Raw genomic sequence first — 15,118 nt, forward strand, 5'->3', positions numbered from 1 at the left:
AAAATGGCAACACTGAAAATGCAAAGCAAGGAGACAATAAAATGTCAGTATTGTTCTGTACAAATCAATATCCCAAAGATACAGAAAACATAAAGGTCTCGAACACCTCAGCTAGCTCAGCTGCCTTTTCAACATACCCAATATAATCTGCCTCTTCAAATGTATTGCTTGTTACAACCAGTCGACCATTCATTGTGTGCGCTGCTTTAAAATGAGGCTGCTCGCCAACTGACGCCGGAATCTTCAATTCTTTGACAAGATCAAACAGCTGTTTACAACTGTAAGTGACAACATTGCATTCCCACAACGGTCCATCCATTCCAAGCATGTAAACCTGAACAAGCAGACAAAAATACATGAAAGGACCATCACGTAGTTAAATACATGAAAATCTTTTCTTTAAAAAATCTTTCAAGTCAAACTGTAAATGCTCATAGCTAACTCTAATTAGGATATCCTGTTATATCGCTTCTCGGCCTTTTGGCTAAAATCAAAGTGTAGTATCTGTTCCCGACTTCTCCTCGGCCTTGTGCCCACGGGTTTAGCGGGACGGATACTGCTGAAGCTGATGAGGGACGGAGAAATCTGAGCCTAAATTATCTTTAGTGGATGGATTACCGTCCTCTAAATTAAAAAAAAACCAACCCTGATATCCTGTTATCCCATCAACAAGGAATGTGAACCTCCCATTGTGCTACTTACAAATTCCTTTCATATGTGGATGTTGTATTTTAACAACGTAATTACATTGTCTTCTGTCCAGCCCTCTTGGCATGGAGCAAATAATAAAAATAATAATTGCATTTAAATAATGCATTTCCATGCTCTACAGTTTGCTCTATGCATTTAATAACTAACTATTATTACTAGTATCCCAGAGGACTCGAAAACACTCGGTAAACATTCTTGGCTTTTCGGAGAGCATATAGCGCAAGTAGCCGATTAAGCACTCAAACACTAACAAACCAACAAGATCTTTTGCCATCTATAGCTGGGTACCCATTCCTACTTGAAATGAAACTTGTGTGTGTCCTTCATCAAGAGCTTCAGCAGAAGCTTTCTTTAAATACAACGGCTATAAAATGAGAAGCAGCGTGGAGAAATCAGGCGTTCATAAAAATAATGAAAGTGAAGAAACTGGCATTTTTCTGTAGGTTTGGAAATTTTTAGCAAATTTTTGTTTTTCGGCTCAACGCCTTTTATGCCCATTAAAAACACATTTCAGTGTGGATTTTTATTCAAAAACAATTAAATGCATAAAAGATGTAAATTCTCAGTTCCCACCAGCTCTCAAGCTAAGGAAATAACAAAACTTCGGCAGTAATTTTTCTCGCCAATTTTACCTCTGAAACCAGGCGACACCCCCTCTTTCAATCGCAAATGTTTTGACTTGTATCCAAGATGAATGGGTATTATTTTCATCAAAAGCAAGGTAAATGGACAGGCTTTAAGATGATACCAATACCGCGCCTGATTCCACCGCGTCGTGACACAAACATTACGTAGAAATCCTACTACAATTCTAGGAAAATATCTTTCTACTTTCTTGCCCCATAAACACAGTGGCAGCCAGCAATGGCATGGTAGTGAAATTGTTCTGCATTCGTGCAATATTGTGTATTATATAATATGTGTATGCATTTTTGTAGGTATGTATTTATAATTATGTATTTATCTATATGTATGTAGGCCATTGTACATAAAATTGCCCTTCTGGGATCCATAAAATAGTAATTAAAAAAAAAAAATTAATAGGAAAGAGATTAAATTGAAACAAACTTACAGAAGTTGCTGCGCTTGTAAGGTGTTCAGCAGTTGCTGCAACTCGAACTTTTAGTAAGCCACTAAAAGTATTGATATTGCCCTGCATGTCAATAGCCCATGCTCCAATAATGATCTGATTTGTTTGTCTGTGCAGAAGGCGATTGGCAAAAGTGGCATTGTGTTCTCTGAGTTTTGTCATCTGAGGACAGAATGCAAATTTTATCAAATAGACATTGTTCACCAATCAAGTGAACACACAATCATATGAACCATAAGACATACAGGATTTTATAACTGCACAGCAAGAGTTTGGAACAGAATTTTACTGGAACACTGATTAAAAAATCTATTTGAAATCTATGACAATGAAAATTGACTTATAACATACATCTTTAATTTTGAAGGAAACTGTGTGATGATTGGAAACCGCTTTGACGTAGCTTGCAAAAATTGGATGCAATAAAAGTTCTTTTTAAAAATGTGCATCATAAAAGGGTTTACAGGAATTTATTACAGTTTTGTTAGATGATAGGATGCATTCATCCATAGAGATGCTTGTTTCCCTCTCAATAATTGTGGTATTATGATAAAATTAGGCAATCGTCAAAATAATCATATATATTGAAGAAACTGACACTTTTCTGTCTTTAAAAAAAATAGTTTTAGTAAGAGTTTTATGGCACTTGCAACACAATAAGGTCACATAAGTGCCGAAAAGTAGATGTGTTACAAGAAAGTAACAAATACAATAAAGAAGGGAGGAGAGATCAGGACAATAGATGTTTGATAGGAAAGAAGGAGGAAACCACACCACAGCACCCGCCAACCACCCACACTTTTCAGTCCTTTGGGCAATTTTTATCTTACTTTTTGTAAGCTCAGCTCCTCTTATGCCCACTTTTTTTGTTTGGATGTTACAGAAAAACATAGATCCAAAGCATGAACAAAGGCAAATTTATAATTTCCAAAGACACTCTCACTCAAACTTTGGAAGATCACAACAACAAGCACACATGTCACCCACAGGTGCACAATCAACAACAGTTTCCATGAACGCAGAGGACCACACATTATATACAAATACTTTAAATTGTAACTTACCTTGAAATTTTCATCAATTTCGTATAGTCCAGTGCCATTCCCGCCCTCTGGCACCGACAGGTATGAAACCATGTAGAGTTTGTCTGCCCACGGCATCAGCGCACCTGTGCCACACTCAGAGCGCTTGGGCCCACTGCTCGCTGTCGCCGTTATGCTTGGGAAAATACCATTCACATGCAAAGGTATATCATTGCTGGGCACGGATTTACAGGAACCGGATTCCCACTTCAGGGACACATCGTTGTCACAGTCACATGACCCCTGTTTCTCACTAACATGCGATTCCCTCATGAGCTTTTGAGAAATCTGATCACCTTGAGTATTTTCTTGCTGAAATTTCAAACTGTTTCCAGAGTCAGCAACTATGTTGAAAGGTTCGGCACCCACCAACAACTTGTCAAATTCTGTCAGGAAGAGTAGGGCAACGACCACCAAGCCGTAGGACCCCATTGTGTGTCTTCTCGGAGTAAAGCACTGAAACGTCCTCAACACCTTAAAGAAGAGAGTAAGAGTCAACATAAATTACATTAATCAGAAAGCAAGGCACCTTACTGTTCTAAAAACTTGAATTATACCCAAATATTCATCACACATTCATTCATTACATTTGCACTTGTCTTAACATGGTTATGATATTCTCTACTGTTGGAAGTGGGAGGAAGAAGTTGTGTTTAAAGTATAGGGCATAATACAGAGTAGAAACCTTCTTAAAAGCAAACAAGTTTTTGTGGTCATTTCTTTTGGATTGAGCTTCAATTTTGAATTTTACATTGTTGAACCCTACTGTAAGCATAAGATCATACTGCATCAGTGCGGGCTTGGTGGGCTCAGGTAACCTGACACTCTCAATGATGATGAGTGCATGTTTTCCGTCATGTGCACAGGGTGGTTTGAATTTGAGACAATGGCGAGGAAAAATGTTATCCATTAGGTTCTCTAAGATAAGCTATTCGATACATCTGTGGGGTTGTTAATCATTGTTAAAGAAAGCAGTGTTGCCAATTCAATACAATGATATTGTTATGGTTCAGTTGAGGAATGGCATATATATTATTCAAGCTATCCATGTGTATGTATTCGAGTTTTTAGGTTTGGATTATCAGTGCTTAACTGTATGGTCTATGGATCCAATTAAGTGAGCTGAACAAGCTGCTCTTTCCAGACAGTTAAAGCATGGTGCACAGTGGCACTGATCAACTCAACAACATAACAGCCTACATGAAGCTTGTATGAAGGTCCTTACAAGCAGGACGACAGAAGTTTCGAGAATCAGCTGAACACCAATCAACCTCAGCGTCACCATCAATAGTTAACCAACTCACAGACAAGTTAAAATGAATTCAAGTATCTCCATAGCATTATTTTAGACTAACAATGGGAAATTAGGCAGAGTGATCGAGACGAGAATTCCACACGTGAACAATGTCAACTACACCACCCCTGACCCACCCACACAAAGCAAGTACAGTAGTCTCCGCCAAAGATCCCACCGCTTACGATCCCAGTTCGCTTAAGATTCCGCTGATTAAAGAAAACAGAATTTTTACAATACAAAAGTCACCCTTAAGATCCCGCTCTGATTCACTCTGAAGGTCTACATTCGGCTAAGATCCCACATTTCAGACCTTAATTTGCGGAACAAAAACCCGGGCAGGACAGCCGATCAACCAAGAGTGAAAAGTTGAGATCAAAGTGGGAAAAGAGAGTAGATCTAAAGAAAGTATAAAGAGGACACCTTAAATGCCTTAAACTTAAAATTAAAAATGGAAGTTGACAATTTCTAGCTCCAGGCTTGCAAAATTTTCAAAGACCTCAACACATCTCTCAAACTTCCCACTGACACCTTCACGGTTAACATGGTATTTAAGTCTAAGTGGCAGATAAGGTATACATAATAAAGTATGCTACATATAATTATATTTAGATCTATACTATATGTACACGAAGGTAAATTTTTACATCACTCCAGCACACAACAGATGCATTACTTTGAGGGTTAAACAGTAGTATTTTTTTTGCTGCAGATCACACATAAATAATACAGATCTAGATCTAGAGATCTAGAGATTTAGCTACTATAAAACTGTCGCAAATAAATTATTTTCAAGAAAATTTCCAAATATCAAAATTATGTCAACCCCCCCATTGGTCTAAACTAAAGCCTGGAAATTACTGCGCAAGTAGGCTTAGTGTAACAAAGTTTGAAGTACCTTCAAATATTTCAATAACTATTACTTTGCAACGTAAAGATAAGTAGATATTCGTGTTTAGCGCATGTTCCTGTACTGTAGCAGAAAATGGATCTCTACTACAACTATAATATAATAATAAGACTCGTCAAGTGTGAGACGGGAGGGAAAGTAAAAGCGAATGCCTACACGAAAAATAATAATAGCATACTATTGTAATATCTCCAGGAAGCTTCTGACCCCCGTTTTTGTTTTTTAGACCCACCCACACACACACAGTCTCACACACAGTACACACACGACACGTTAAAAATGTTATGACTCAAATTATATGACTGCCGGTGACAACTGAAATCAGAGCACAACAATTAATAGAACTTTAACAATATATATAAATATATCCACACAATAATCACACAGTAGTCTGAGTAGATCTACAGCATACAGTTGAAGTTGCAGATGTGCCTGTGTACTAGATCTAGATCTAGATCTTCTAATTGCCGTAGGCTACTTGTTTTGAGTCAAGTTACATCGGCATACATTCACTTGGGGTTCAGTTGGCTGATACTAGTGATACTGATCAAGATAAGAGATTATAGAGAGATCTATTTTCCACTCTTTGTTTGCTAATAGTTGATCATGTGACCCATATCACATGATCATTTATTCCATGCACATGATGTCAGTATGACAGATTTAGAACTGATTGATAAAATTTTGGTTGCACGTGACCTGGAAACACAAGGAATCGTACACCAGGAGCACTGACGTTTCATGCTGTTACTAGCATACTCATCCACTTTTTCTTTTAAAAAAATTATAAGAGGTTGTTTTTTTTAAAGCAAAATCAAAGACAAGATGTGGGTCGCATGCACTCCTTTTAATTATTTGTTTTGTAAATGAAATTGAGTCCCGTGTCAGATAGCAAATTTGTATGAATAATTCAGGGGAACGCACTCTGAAAGAAAACTGCAAAACGCAAGTGTTGATAAACCTCTCACACGCTGGTCAAAAGGAGAAGCTTCACCGTACTGTATTATAATCGGCGAAGTTCAGGTTGAGGTTATGATTTCGCCCAAAAATAACGACCATGTCTGAAAAGAATAGCAAGAACATAGTGCCTTGTCTTTTATGGGTAAAGCAGGGCTGCGCCAAACAGAAACCTGACAAGGTATTTTTATTGGTAGATCTAGAATCTAGATATCTAGAAATCTAGATATAGATCTAGATCTAGAATCTAGATCTAGATCTAGAGTCTAACTTTAATTACGTACGACAGAGTAGAGTGACTGACCCAAAATTTTTTAAAAATTAATTAAGAAAAAAAAGAAAAACACACACATGCACACACACCCACAAACACATACAAATACACACATACACATGCGCACACGTACAAATACAATACACACACACTTACATTGCCTACACTGACACTCAACAAACTACAAACACACAAACGGCTCAAACGCACTCTACTCTTGACTCTTGTGGTCTTACACACACACCACACTCACATCATTAGGTGCTTTTTCGGTAGTTCCCACCCCCCTTATTTGATTAGCCTGACCTACATCTAGATCTATATACGTTTGATTCGCAGCAAGCTAAGATATCAAACCTAACAACTGCAAAACATTAAATTGTGGTAAAATTCGGGGTGGGAGCTACCGAAAAAGCGCCCATCATTATATGATGCACACACACACACACACACCAAACTAACAGACAAACAAAATTACAAAGACAGTCGCGGCTGGGGTTTTTTTTTGTTGTTGTTGCCCCTAGATCTAGTGGTTTTTGTTACTGTTAGTGTTGTATGCATGCTGCTGATGTTTTGTTGTAAGATAGTTCATCAATTGCCTCCGAGTTCCGAGTGAAGTGTCGAAGTGGTGTCTAGTCTGAAAACAAGGCTCTATCTTTACCTTTCTATTCATAATGTTACAAGCACAGGAATAAGTTATAGATCTAACCCCCTCTCATAAGTTGATAATGATAAAAGTCATAACGAGTAGTTACACACATTCCGGGGTTTGAAAGGAAATGGTATACAGATCTAGGTCAATTTCCTAATATTTTGCATTTAAATTCTTCTTTGCAAGTGGCTATTCTCCGGCGCCGCGTCGGTAAACAGTCAAACGGCTATTGAACGGCGTGACATAAAAGCCTTAGAAGCGCCTTCCTTTCGCTAACTCTTTCCATCTCTCTGTCTGTCTGTCTCTCTCTCTCTCTCTCCCCCCCTCTCTCTCTCTCTCTCTCTCTCTTGCTCTCTCACTCTCTCTTTCACCCATTCCTTTCTTGCTCTTTTCTGTTGGGTCTCCTCATCGACCAAGACAAATAACGTCAATCATTTCCTATCCATGGATAGGAAAATATAATGCCACATGACTTTGCATTGCACCGCCCACTCCGCTCTGCTGTGCCCGCTCTGCTTGCAGTGTGGCCAGAGCCTAAGGTCAAATAATATGAGCGTGCGGGACACGCCAAACATTTTCAGTTGGTAGGAAATTTTGAATTTTGTCCGGGTGGCGGCCGAAGCCTACTCTTATATCGATTTTGGACCGCCAAGGGATCTTTAACGTGCGCAACTTGCACATGGGACCTCCGAGATAAGTTAAACATCAAGCTATTCTATGACTAGACAGGATTGTAGACACAAAATCAGGTTAAAAGAAACAAAATCATTATTTTAAAATAAGGAGGGTCATCTTATCATGTACCATCGCAGCCTTTGAGGTCAGAGAGAAAAAAAAAGAAGACTTTTATAACCTGTTCAAAGTAAAAGTCAGAGACTTGGGGGTAAAGCAATTTTCTTACCATGCCCCCTTAACTGAGGAACTCTTTACCACCACCACCTCTACTACCATGAAAATCAAAATTCAAATCAGCGCCTAACCTAAAAGGCATTTCTTTTAAGCCAGCTTAAACTTTAATCAGTAATGACTGACATTCCCAATACACATAATGTTTCTTTCAGTGCACATCTCTGTTGTTCATGCTAAACTGTATCAAATGGCTGCATACTGCATACATCGAAATTGATGTGTGTGTGTATGTGTGCAATTTTTTATTTTAAAAACAATTTTGTTGCAGAGGGAGAGAGACGACGAAAATTGGAGAGAAACGATTGTTGTTAGAACTATACGGTGCTTGTGTGTTCCTTACAAGTATTATTGTAAAACGCTTTGAGCACTTCCTTAGTGGAAATGCACGTGGACAGATTTTTAAGCAAGCTGACCATGTTGAAGAGAAAACAATGCATAAATCAGTGAGCCATTCTCAAAGATGACCATAGCTGAGCTGGAATGCTTCTTTTCCATCCTTGAAAAACAGTAGAACTTTTAGAGAATGCCGCTCTGGGTTGGGCCCTGCCATCAGTATGGTGTGCTCTGCTAAGATTGTAGTAGACACAAAATGGGCCAGGGTCACCATAAATTCAGAGCTTTTACTGTGTTTGATTGTTTCAGCCAAAGTAGTAAAATTTCAGAGAGCAAGTTGTCATTTTGAGGTGGTCAAATTTTGATACTTCTGATAAGTTTTGTATTTGAAAGAAAAATAAAACTATGATTATACTTCCTTCTGTATTTGAAAATAAGGCTTATTTTTTACTCATTTTTTTTTTTTCCAAAATGGTTGATGCCAGATATTTTATGATTATTTGCTTTTATTTTGTTTTTGTCTTTTTCAGGTTTCACTAGACAAAGATGAACTGAAAAAGATTATACAGAGAACTCAGGAGTGAGTACTCATCATTTGATTTTTCATTGTGTGGGGAATACAAGGTTAGACCTGCATGTTTGCCGACAATCGTCTGAAATCCGACAATCGCGACCCGACCCGCGAACCGGCCGATGCTATCGCTAGGCCCGCCTGTATCAGTCAATGTGCGTAGTGCGAGGCCTGGCCGACTGCCAGCGACCCCTTTTTCTCCCGTCGGCTTCGTCGGCACTTTCGTTTTCGTGCCGACCGCCGACGCGCTCACCGCCGACTGCCAACGTCGGCGTTTCCGACATAATTGTCGGAACCTGAGTAGAAATGCGAACACGAAAAAGGACGACAACCTAAATTATCTACTTTCAGTTTCGTGCTCGAGCTGCCATTTTGAATTTCGTTTGTTGACTAATTTAATTGTTCAGATCGTGTGGATTCATTCAAGTCCGACTCTCTTGTTCTAATAGAATCTAGATCAAGATCTAGATTTATATAGATCATTATAGACCTCAATGGAGGATTCATATTCCAATTCTATTGTGTCAAACCCTTTCATAGGTTGTGCTGTAATATTAATATTGGTAAAAATAAGCATTTCATCAGGTGCGTGTATTATTTATTTATCTAAATCTAGAATCTATATCTATATCTATATCTAGATCTAGATCTAGAATCTAGACTCAGCTGAGTCCGTCTGTTCGGAATCGGATGCGGATTTCTAGTTCAAGGCCTATTCCTATTCACTTGTTCTACAAGATGTAGATCTAGATCTAGATCTAAATCTAGATTTATTTAGATTACTAGATCTATATTGAGTATTCATATTCCAATTCTGTTGTGTTATTGTATCAAACCCAAAAGCAATGTAGATGTTAACCATATAGATTCTAGATCTAGATCTAGAATATAAATTTAATTTTGATTTTTTTTTTTTCATTTCGGACTTGTTTTGGCCTTATTACATGAGGCCCGTTGCAGGTTCTTTTTGGGGGTAGGGTTAGGTCTCTTCTTTATATTATTGTGTTTGTTGGGGTGGTCGCTCGTTACTCGGATAGTCCTTCCTTATGACACCTACAAAGGCTTTGGGGGGGGGGTGCGCAAAATTTTCAGACAATCTGGTTGAGGCTCACATGCAGGTCTACAAGGTGATGGCAAGCGATAGAACTGCCTGTTTCAACTGGTTTGAATAATATATTTGACTGTTTGGTTCTGGCGAGTGACCATTGATTGACAATCGCCGAAAATGTGGTTCTAGGCAGATAGCAAACACATTTGTAAAGAGAGGAGCGATGTACCTTCAGTGGCTATAAGGTTTGGAACAAAGCTCCTTATTATATGTTTAGCATTCAAATTTTCTAATATTTCATGAAATGATTTGTTTGGATTGAGATGGCAGAGCATATTCAGAATTGAGAAGTAAAACATTGAAATAAAAAGAATTGGTACAGAGGAAATGCCAAGGGTTAGGTATGAAGCTGTTAATAGTCGGAGACAAAGAAGGGCTTTTAAAATTGTTCTTTACATAGTGAAATTCGAATACAACAAGCTCGGATTCTACCCTGTATTTTTTTAAATTATTAAAATAAAGAAAACAACTCAGATTCAATGAAGTACATAAATGAGCAAACTCAGATTCAATGAAGTCGCTTGCCAGACGAATAGCTGCTGCTGGTGTGGCTTCACACATTTTTTTCCCTGGCAACGAATTTATCTACTCTACTCCAAGAGACCATCAGTCGCATCTGCACTGTGGATTATTTCTCTATTGCGTACATCTTATGTGCAGTGACCAAACAGAAGCCTTCTTTCACAACAACACTTGCATTGTTGTTGATGTGCATGTGAGACATGACATGTTGTTGAGTGTGCCGGAGTCAGGAGAGGACAGCTGGTCAGCAGCACACATGTGGCTGTTACTGTTAGGCTACTGCATATGTGTCGGGGGGGGGGATTGCTGGGAGCATAGGCACAAGTTTTCCGGGTGTGGAACGTCGGCAGAGGCGCAGACACTTCACAGTCATATCCCCTTCCTCTGGGTACTGATCGAGGATAGGCCAGGCTAGACGTAGAACTACATAATGAATTGCGCGTTGTTCTATGCCCTACATTGCAATGTAACTTGTTGCTCACGTTGCTACCACAAAAGTGAACACTCGGATTCAATGCAATTAAACCTCTAGCCTGACAACTACGCTATATCTGAGTTTCACTGTAAGAATAAAAGAAGACTGCAGAAAAGGAAATTCTGACTTGCCCACTGTACTTGTTTGTACCATATTGTGAATCCAGAAGCTTGCCATGACTTTATAGCTCTTGATAGCTGATAAAAGTATTCATCAGTTTGTTGGCCAGGTTTTGATAGTTGACAAGTGTTTTTTTTTAATTCTTCCTCTTGTTGTTTTTTGTGTGTGTGTGTGTTGTAAATTTAAGATAATTTGTATTTTTAAAGGCAGAGTACGTGTACGGTCATGTTTCACTCTATTTTTACTTCAATACTTCTGACATGTTGATGTTAATTAAAAATGTTTGCTTTTCTTTTAATGTTTACATATTGTATAAAAGTTTTTTTCTTCTGTCGTTATAGGAAATTGGATGGGGTTGAGGATGATTCTGATGATGCTCTCGATGAAGCCTCTGCACCTGAAAAAGAGGAAGGAGAAAACAATGATGAATTTGCCAAGGCTGTGCAGAAAGCGAAGAATATGGCTGCTTCTATTAAAAAGAAGGCTGCTGCTGAGAGCAAGAAAGCAGAAAAGAGGAAGCGTGCAGGGGAGGAAGAGGAGGAGGATGATATAGTGGACAAATATGGGTTGGAGGACTATGATGATGATGAATCACGTAGGTTTTTTTTTAAAGGGGTTGGTTTTTATATCTTATACTTGTCATAATTTGAAAATAAAAACAGATTCATGATTATTTATGTCATCATACGATTGGAGACTTGTCTAATTTTTGCCTCGAGCATTTTTTTGTTTATTGTTTTTTTTATAAGGGGGGGGGGGTGGGGAGAGTTTGTGGATGGAACGGTATTCAAATAAACTTGTGCATTTTATAACCATGAATATACTTTGAAACATATTGCATGGTGCTGTGAAATTTCCTCCCTTCTCACCTTTTGTTGTTATCATTACTGTTCTCCTCCTTTTTTCATGTGTATGGTTTTCATTTGTTCTCCTTTCACAGCCATGGATTTTTTGCAAGGAATTGGAGGACTGACGCCGTTTGCATCGAATGAGGAGGATCCATACATAACACTAAAAGATGATGTTAGTTTCTCCTGTTCTACAATTCATTGACTTCAGTACACATTTTAGATTATTTTATGCATGTATTTATTTCACCTGTTAATTACAAATTTAAATAATTTGCGAAATTATAATAATTTGTGTTGAGATGCCTAGGGCAGCTGGGAAGGGGATGCTATAGAAGTAACTTTATTATTATTATTATTGTTTTTGTTTTTTTTAAAATTATTATTGTTATTATTTGTGCACAGTAGGAAGATGTACTTGTAGCACAGGTTGTGTTAATGCTTTCAATGTCTCTTGTAAGGTTGACGTGCCTTTTATTAGATTAGATAAGATTTAGTTTTCTGGAGCCACCTATTTACCATACAACCTCTTATTGTTGGAAGGTTGAGTTTTGTTTTGTTTTGGGGGGGTGGCAGGCATTCCTGGAGAAATGTATTTGAAGAAATATTATTCTAGCTTTTGATGCCTTCGAAAGAAAAGGAAGTTTTGAGAGGCATTTTCCATGTGACTCAAATAACTGCCAGTAATAACGCATCACAAAATTTGTTATTTATGTACTCAAATTGATATCAGACTTTAATTCGAGCTGGAGAGACTATGGCTCAAAACTTTGAAAGGTGCCACTTACTTTAAATTTTCTAATAGAGAAAGGAATTATTTGTTAACGAGCTTCCAGCAGTGACATTATTGTAATATTATTCAGTTATCAGAGTTCCTACCAATATTATGATATAAAATCATTGGATAAATCCGTTTTAGTCAGTTGGGTTCTCAGATATCTTACACCTTCACTTAATGGAGCCATGGGGGGGGGGGGGTTATTAAAATATTTCCCCCACTGACTGTTCATAAATTTCCCCCGACTGTTCATACATTTTTTGTTGAATAACTGTGTGGTAGTCGAGAATTAAATCCATTTCACAATGACTTTTCAGGCGGACAGTGACGATGAAGATTTTGAACTGAAACCCTCTGACAACTTGATTGCTCTTGGCAGGGTGACAGAGGAGGCTGCGATCTTGGAAGTACACAGTAAGCTGTTGATCTGTCCTTCGTACAGTAAATTCGTCAAACATTTTGTTGGCAAAGCTAGTTTGTAGTATTGTAGGTATTTTGTTGATTTAAATGAAACCTTTTTTATTCTTTATTCTCTCAAAGCAGAGTCATGTTCATTTTTATAGTTTTATTTGAGGAGGGTGGGGTCCCATATTTTTCAAAAACTCCATCAACAGATGAAAAAATAAATGTAAGATTTCCATATCTTTCTGTGACAAAATGGAACACTCTTTTACTGATGATATTCCACAGTATACAATGCTGAGCAGAGCAATCTATTTATCCACCACGACTACGTGCTGCCCACATTTCCCTTGGTTCTGGAGTGGTTAGACTACGACGTGGCAGATGGACAAACAGGTACTTCTTCTTTTGGGGGGGGGGGGGGGGGGGGGGAGTGGTTTTTTTAAAGTGTGGGTGTTGTTTGTTGGTTTTTTTGTGGTTGAAGAAAACGCCTATTTTTGGTCATGGAGTGGTTGCCAGGTCTGAGCAGTGCTGATAATTTTCCATGGATTTCGGCTTTTTTTGTTGTTTCCAAAATATTGTTACACAGAAGGTATGTGTTTTATTATTGTAGTTAATAGTAGAGTTCTATGTTGAAATTTCGGGATTGCAACTGGGTCGGAATATTTTCCTCTTTTTTGACTTTTTTTTTTCATTATCAGCATTGTCTGAGGCTCGATTCAGGGCAAAAAGTTAGACTGGCATGTGTACACATTTCAGACAGAAATGGACAGGAACTCACTGACCTCACATCAAGGGGCTGTCGTGGTTTCTAGGTTACAACGTTTGCTTCTCATTCAATTGGTCCCGGGTTCGATACCTGACAGCGACAGAAAATTTTCTCCTTTCACCTTTTCTGCGCTCTAATGATGTTCTGTCATCTGCTCTTGTCTCCACTTTCTGCCTCATTATTTGACCTTATGTAGTTGCGAGCCCCGTAAAACACTTACCAAAAAAAAAGAGAGAGAGAGAGAGAGAAGAGAAGAGAGAAAGACAATCACTGACTTCAGCACAAGAAAATTCCCAAAGCTATTTTACCCTCTTTATTATGAGCCACTGGCTTAAAATAAAAGACTTGTTCCGCCGAAGTTATCAGGCACTCATTTATTTTAGGAGTATAAATTCAACCGGCATTACATTTTATAATTTAGGGTAACATTCCTAATATTTCATTTCCTGAAATTGGCTGTGGCTCAAAAAAGTTATGTTTTTTAAAATTGCATAAAGGATGGATCTCAGGAAATAGAATCATGTTACACCAACGTGTATTATGTTAGGAAATTGAATCATGCTATATTAACATGTATTATGTTTGGAAATAGAATCATTTTACACCAACATGTATTATGTTTGGAAATAGAATCATTTTACACCAACATGTATTATGTTATAGAATCTTTTATCTCATATTATACCATGTATTATGGTGGGAAATTGAATCATGTTATATTATGTATTGTGGTGGGAAATAGAATCATGTTATACCATGTATTATGGTGGGAAATAGAATCATGTTATGCTCAGAAAAATAAAACTGGGCCTGTGTTCTGCCCGGGACCAGAGTGTCCCACCTTGGAAGCGGCCATCTGTGTGTCTTGTCAGATGCTGATAGAGCAGGAAAGAAACCTCCAAAAACTATCGTCTCTTCTTCCGTTGATGCAGGCTAGCTCGAAGGTTAAGCTCTTTCCCGTAGAAATATGAATTGTTCTGTGTCAAGTTGGGTATTTTATTTCTTCTTCTTGTCAGTTTGTTAGTATTTGAGGGCTTTAGCAGCTGCTTGCACTCTGTGCTTCTCGGGAAGCTGAGAATGTTTCGGAGTGTTCTGTGGTCTGCTGGGGTAATGATATTGAGTAAAGCGCTTAGAGCTTGCTGTCGAGCAGCGGTATGCGATGTACAAATGCTATTCATTAGTATTATTATTGTTTCGTCAGGTGTGGAGCAGGCATTGACGATCATGGTACCTCATTCCTTCCTGTTGTCTATATCTTCATGATCAGCTATTTTATGTCACATAATACAAAATTCTGTTCTTTATATTTTGCC

General features: G+C 38.2%; 2 protein-coding genes across 4 annotated transcripts in view; one reads left to right on the forward strand and one right to left on the reverse strand.

Annotated features, from left to right (window-relative positions):
* Positions 1-5,708, reverse strand: part of LOC101845042 — a 28,297-nt gene extending 22,589 nt beyond the window's left edge. Inside the window, exons 1-4 of one of the 3 annotated variants that reach the window (XM_035972625.1) lie at positions 5,500-5,708; positions 2,866-3,357; positions 1,784-1,963; positions 138-334 (exon numbers count right to left, since the gene is read on the reverse strand). In XM_035972625.1, the coding sequence (XP_035828518.1) occupies positions 138-334; positions 1,784-1,963; positions 2,866-3,315 (827 nt within the window). In that variant the 5' untranslated portion in view covers positions 3,316-3,357; positions 5,500-5,708. Of the gene's footprint in view, positions 1-137; positions 335-1,783; positions 1,964-2,865; positions 3,358-5,461 lie in introns of all 3 variants that reach the window. The other 2 variants (XM_035972624.1, XM_035972626.1) reach the window with 2 other exon arrangements.
* A 289-nt stretch (positions 5,709-5,997) lies between these two features.
* Positions 5,998-15,118, forward strand: part of LOC101845431 (periodic tryptophan protein 1 homolog) — a 25,918-nt gene continuing 16,797 nt past the window's right edge. The window contains exons 1-6 of the mRNA XM_013088569.2: positions 5,998-6,225; positions 8,743-8,792; positions 11,350-11,603; positions 11,949-12,031; positions 12,952-13,048; positions 13,325-13,432. Coding sequence (XP_012944023.1) covers positions 6,145-6,225; positions 8,743-8,792; positions 11,350-11,603; positions 11,949-12,031; positions 12,952-13,048; positions 13,325-13,432 — 673 coding nt within the window. The 5' untranslated portion in view covers positions 5,998-6,144. The remainder of the gene's footprint in view (positions 6,226-8,742; positions 8,793-11,349; positions 11,604-11,948; positions 12,032-12,951; positions 13,049-13,324; positions 13,433-15,118) is intronic.

The sequence above is a fragment of the Aplysia californica genome, unplaced genomic scaffold (genome assembly GCF_000002075.1).
Source record: "Aplysia californica isolate F4 #8 unplaced genomic scaffold, AplCal3.0 scaffold00766, whole genome shotgun sequence".
NCBI classification, from domain to species: Eukaryota; Metazoa; Mollusca; class Gastropoda; order Aplysiida; family Aplysiidae; genus Aplysia; species Aplysia californica.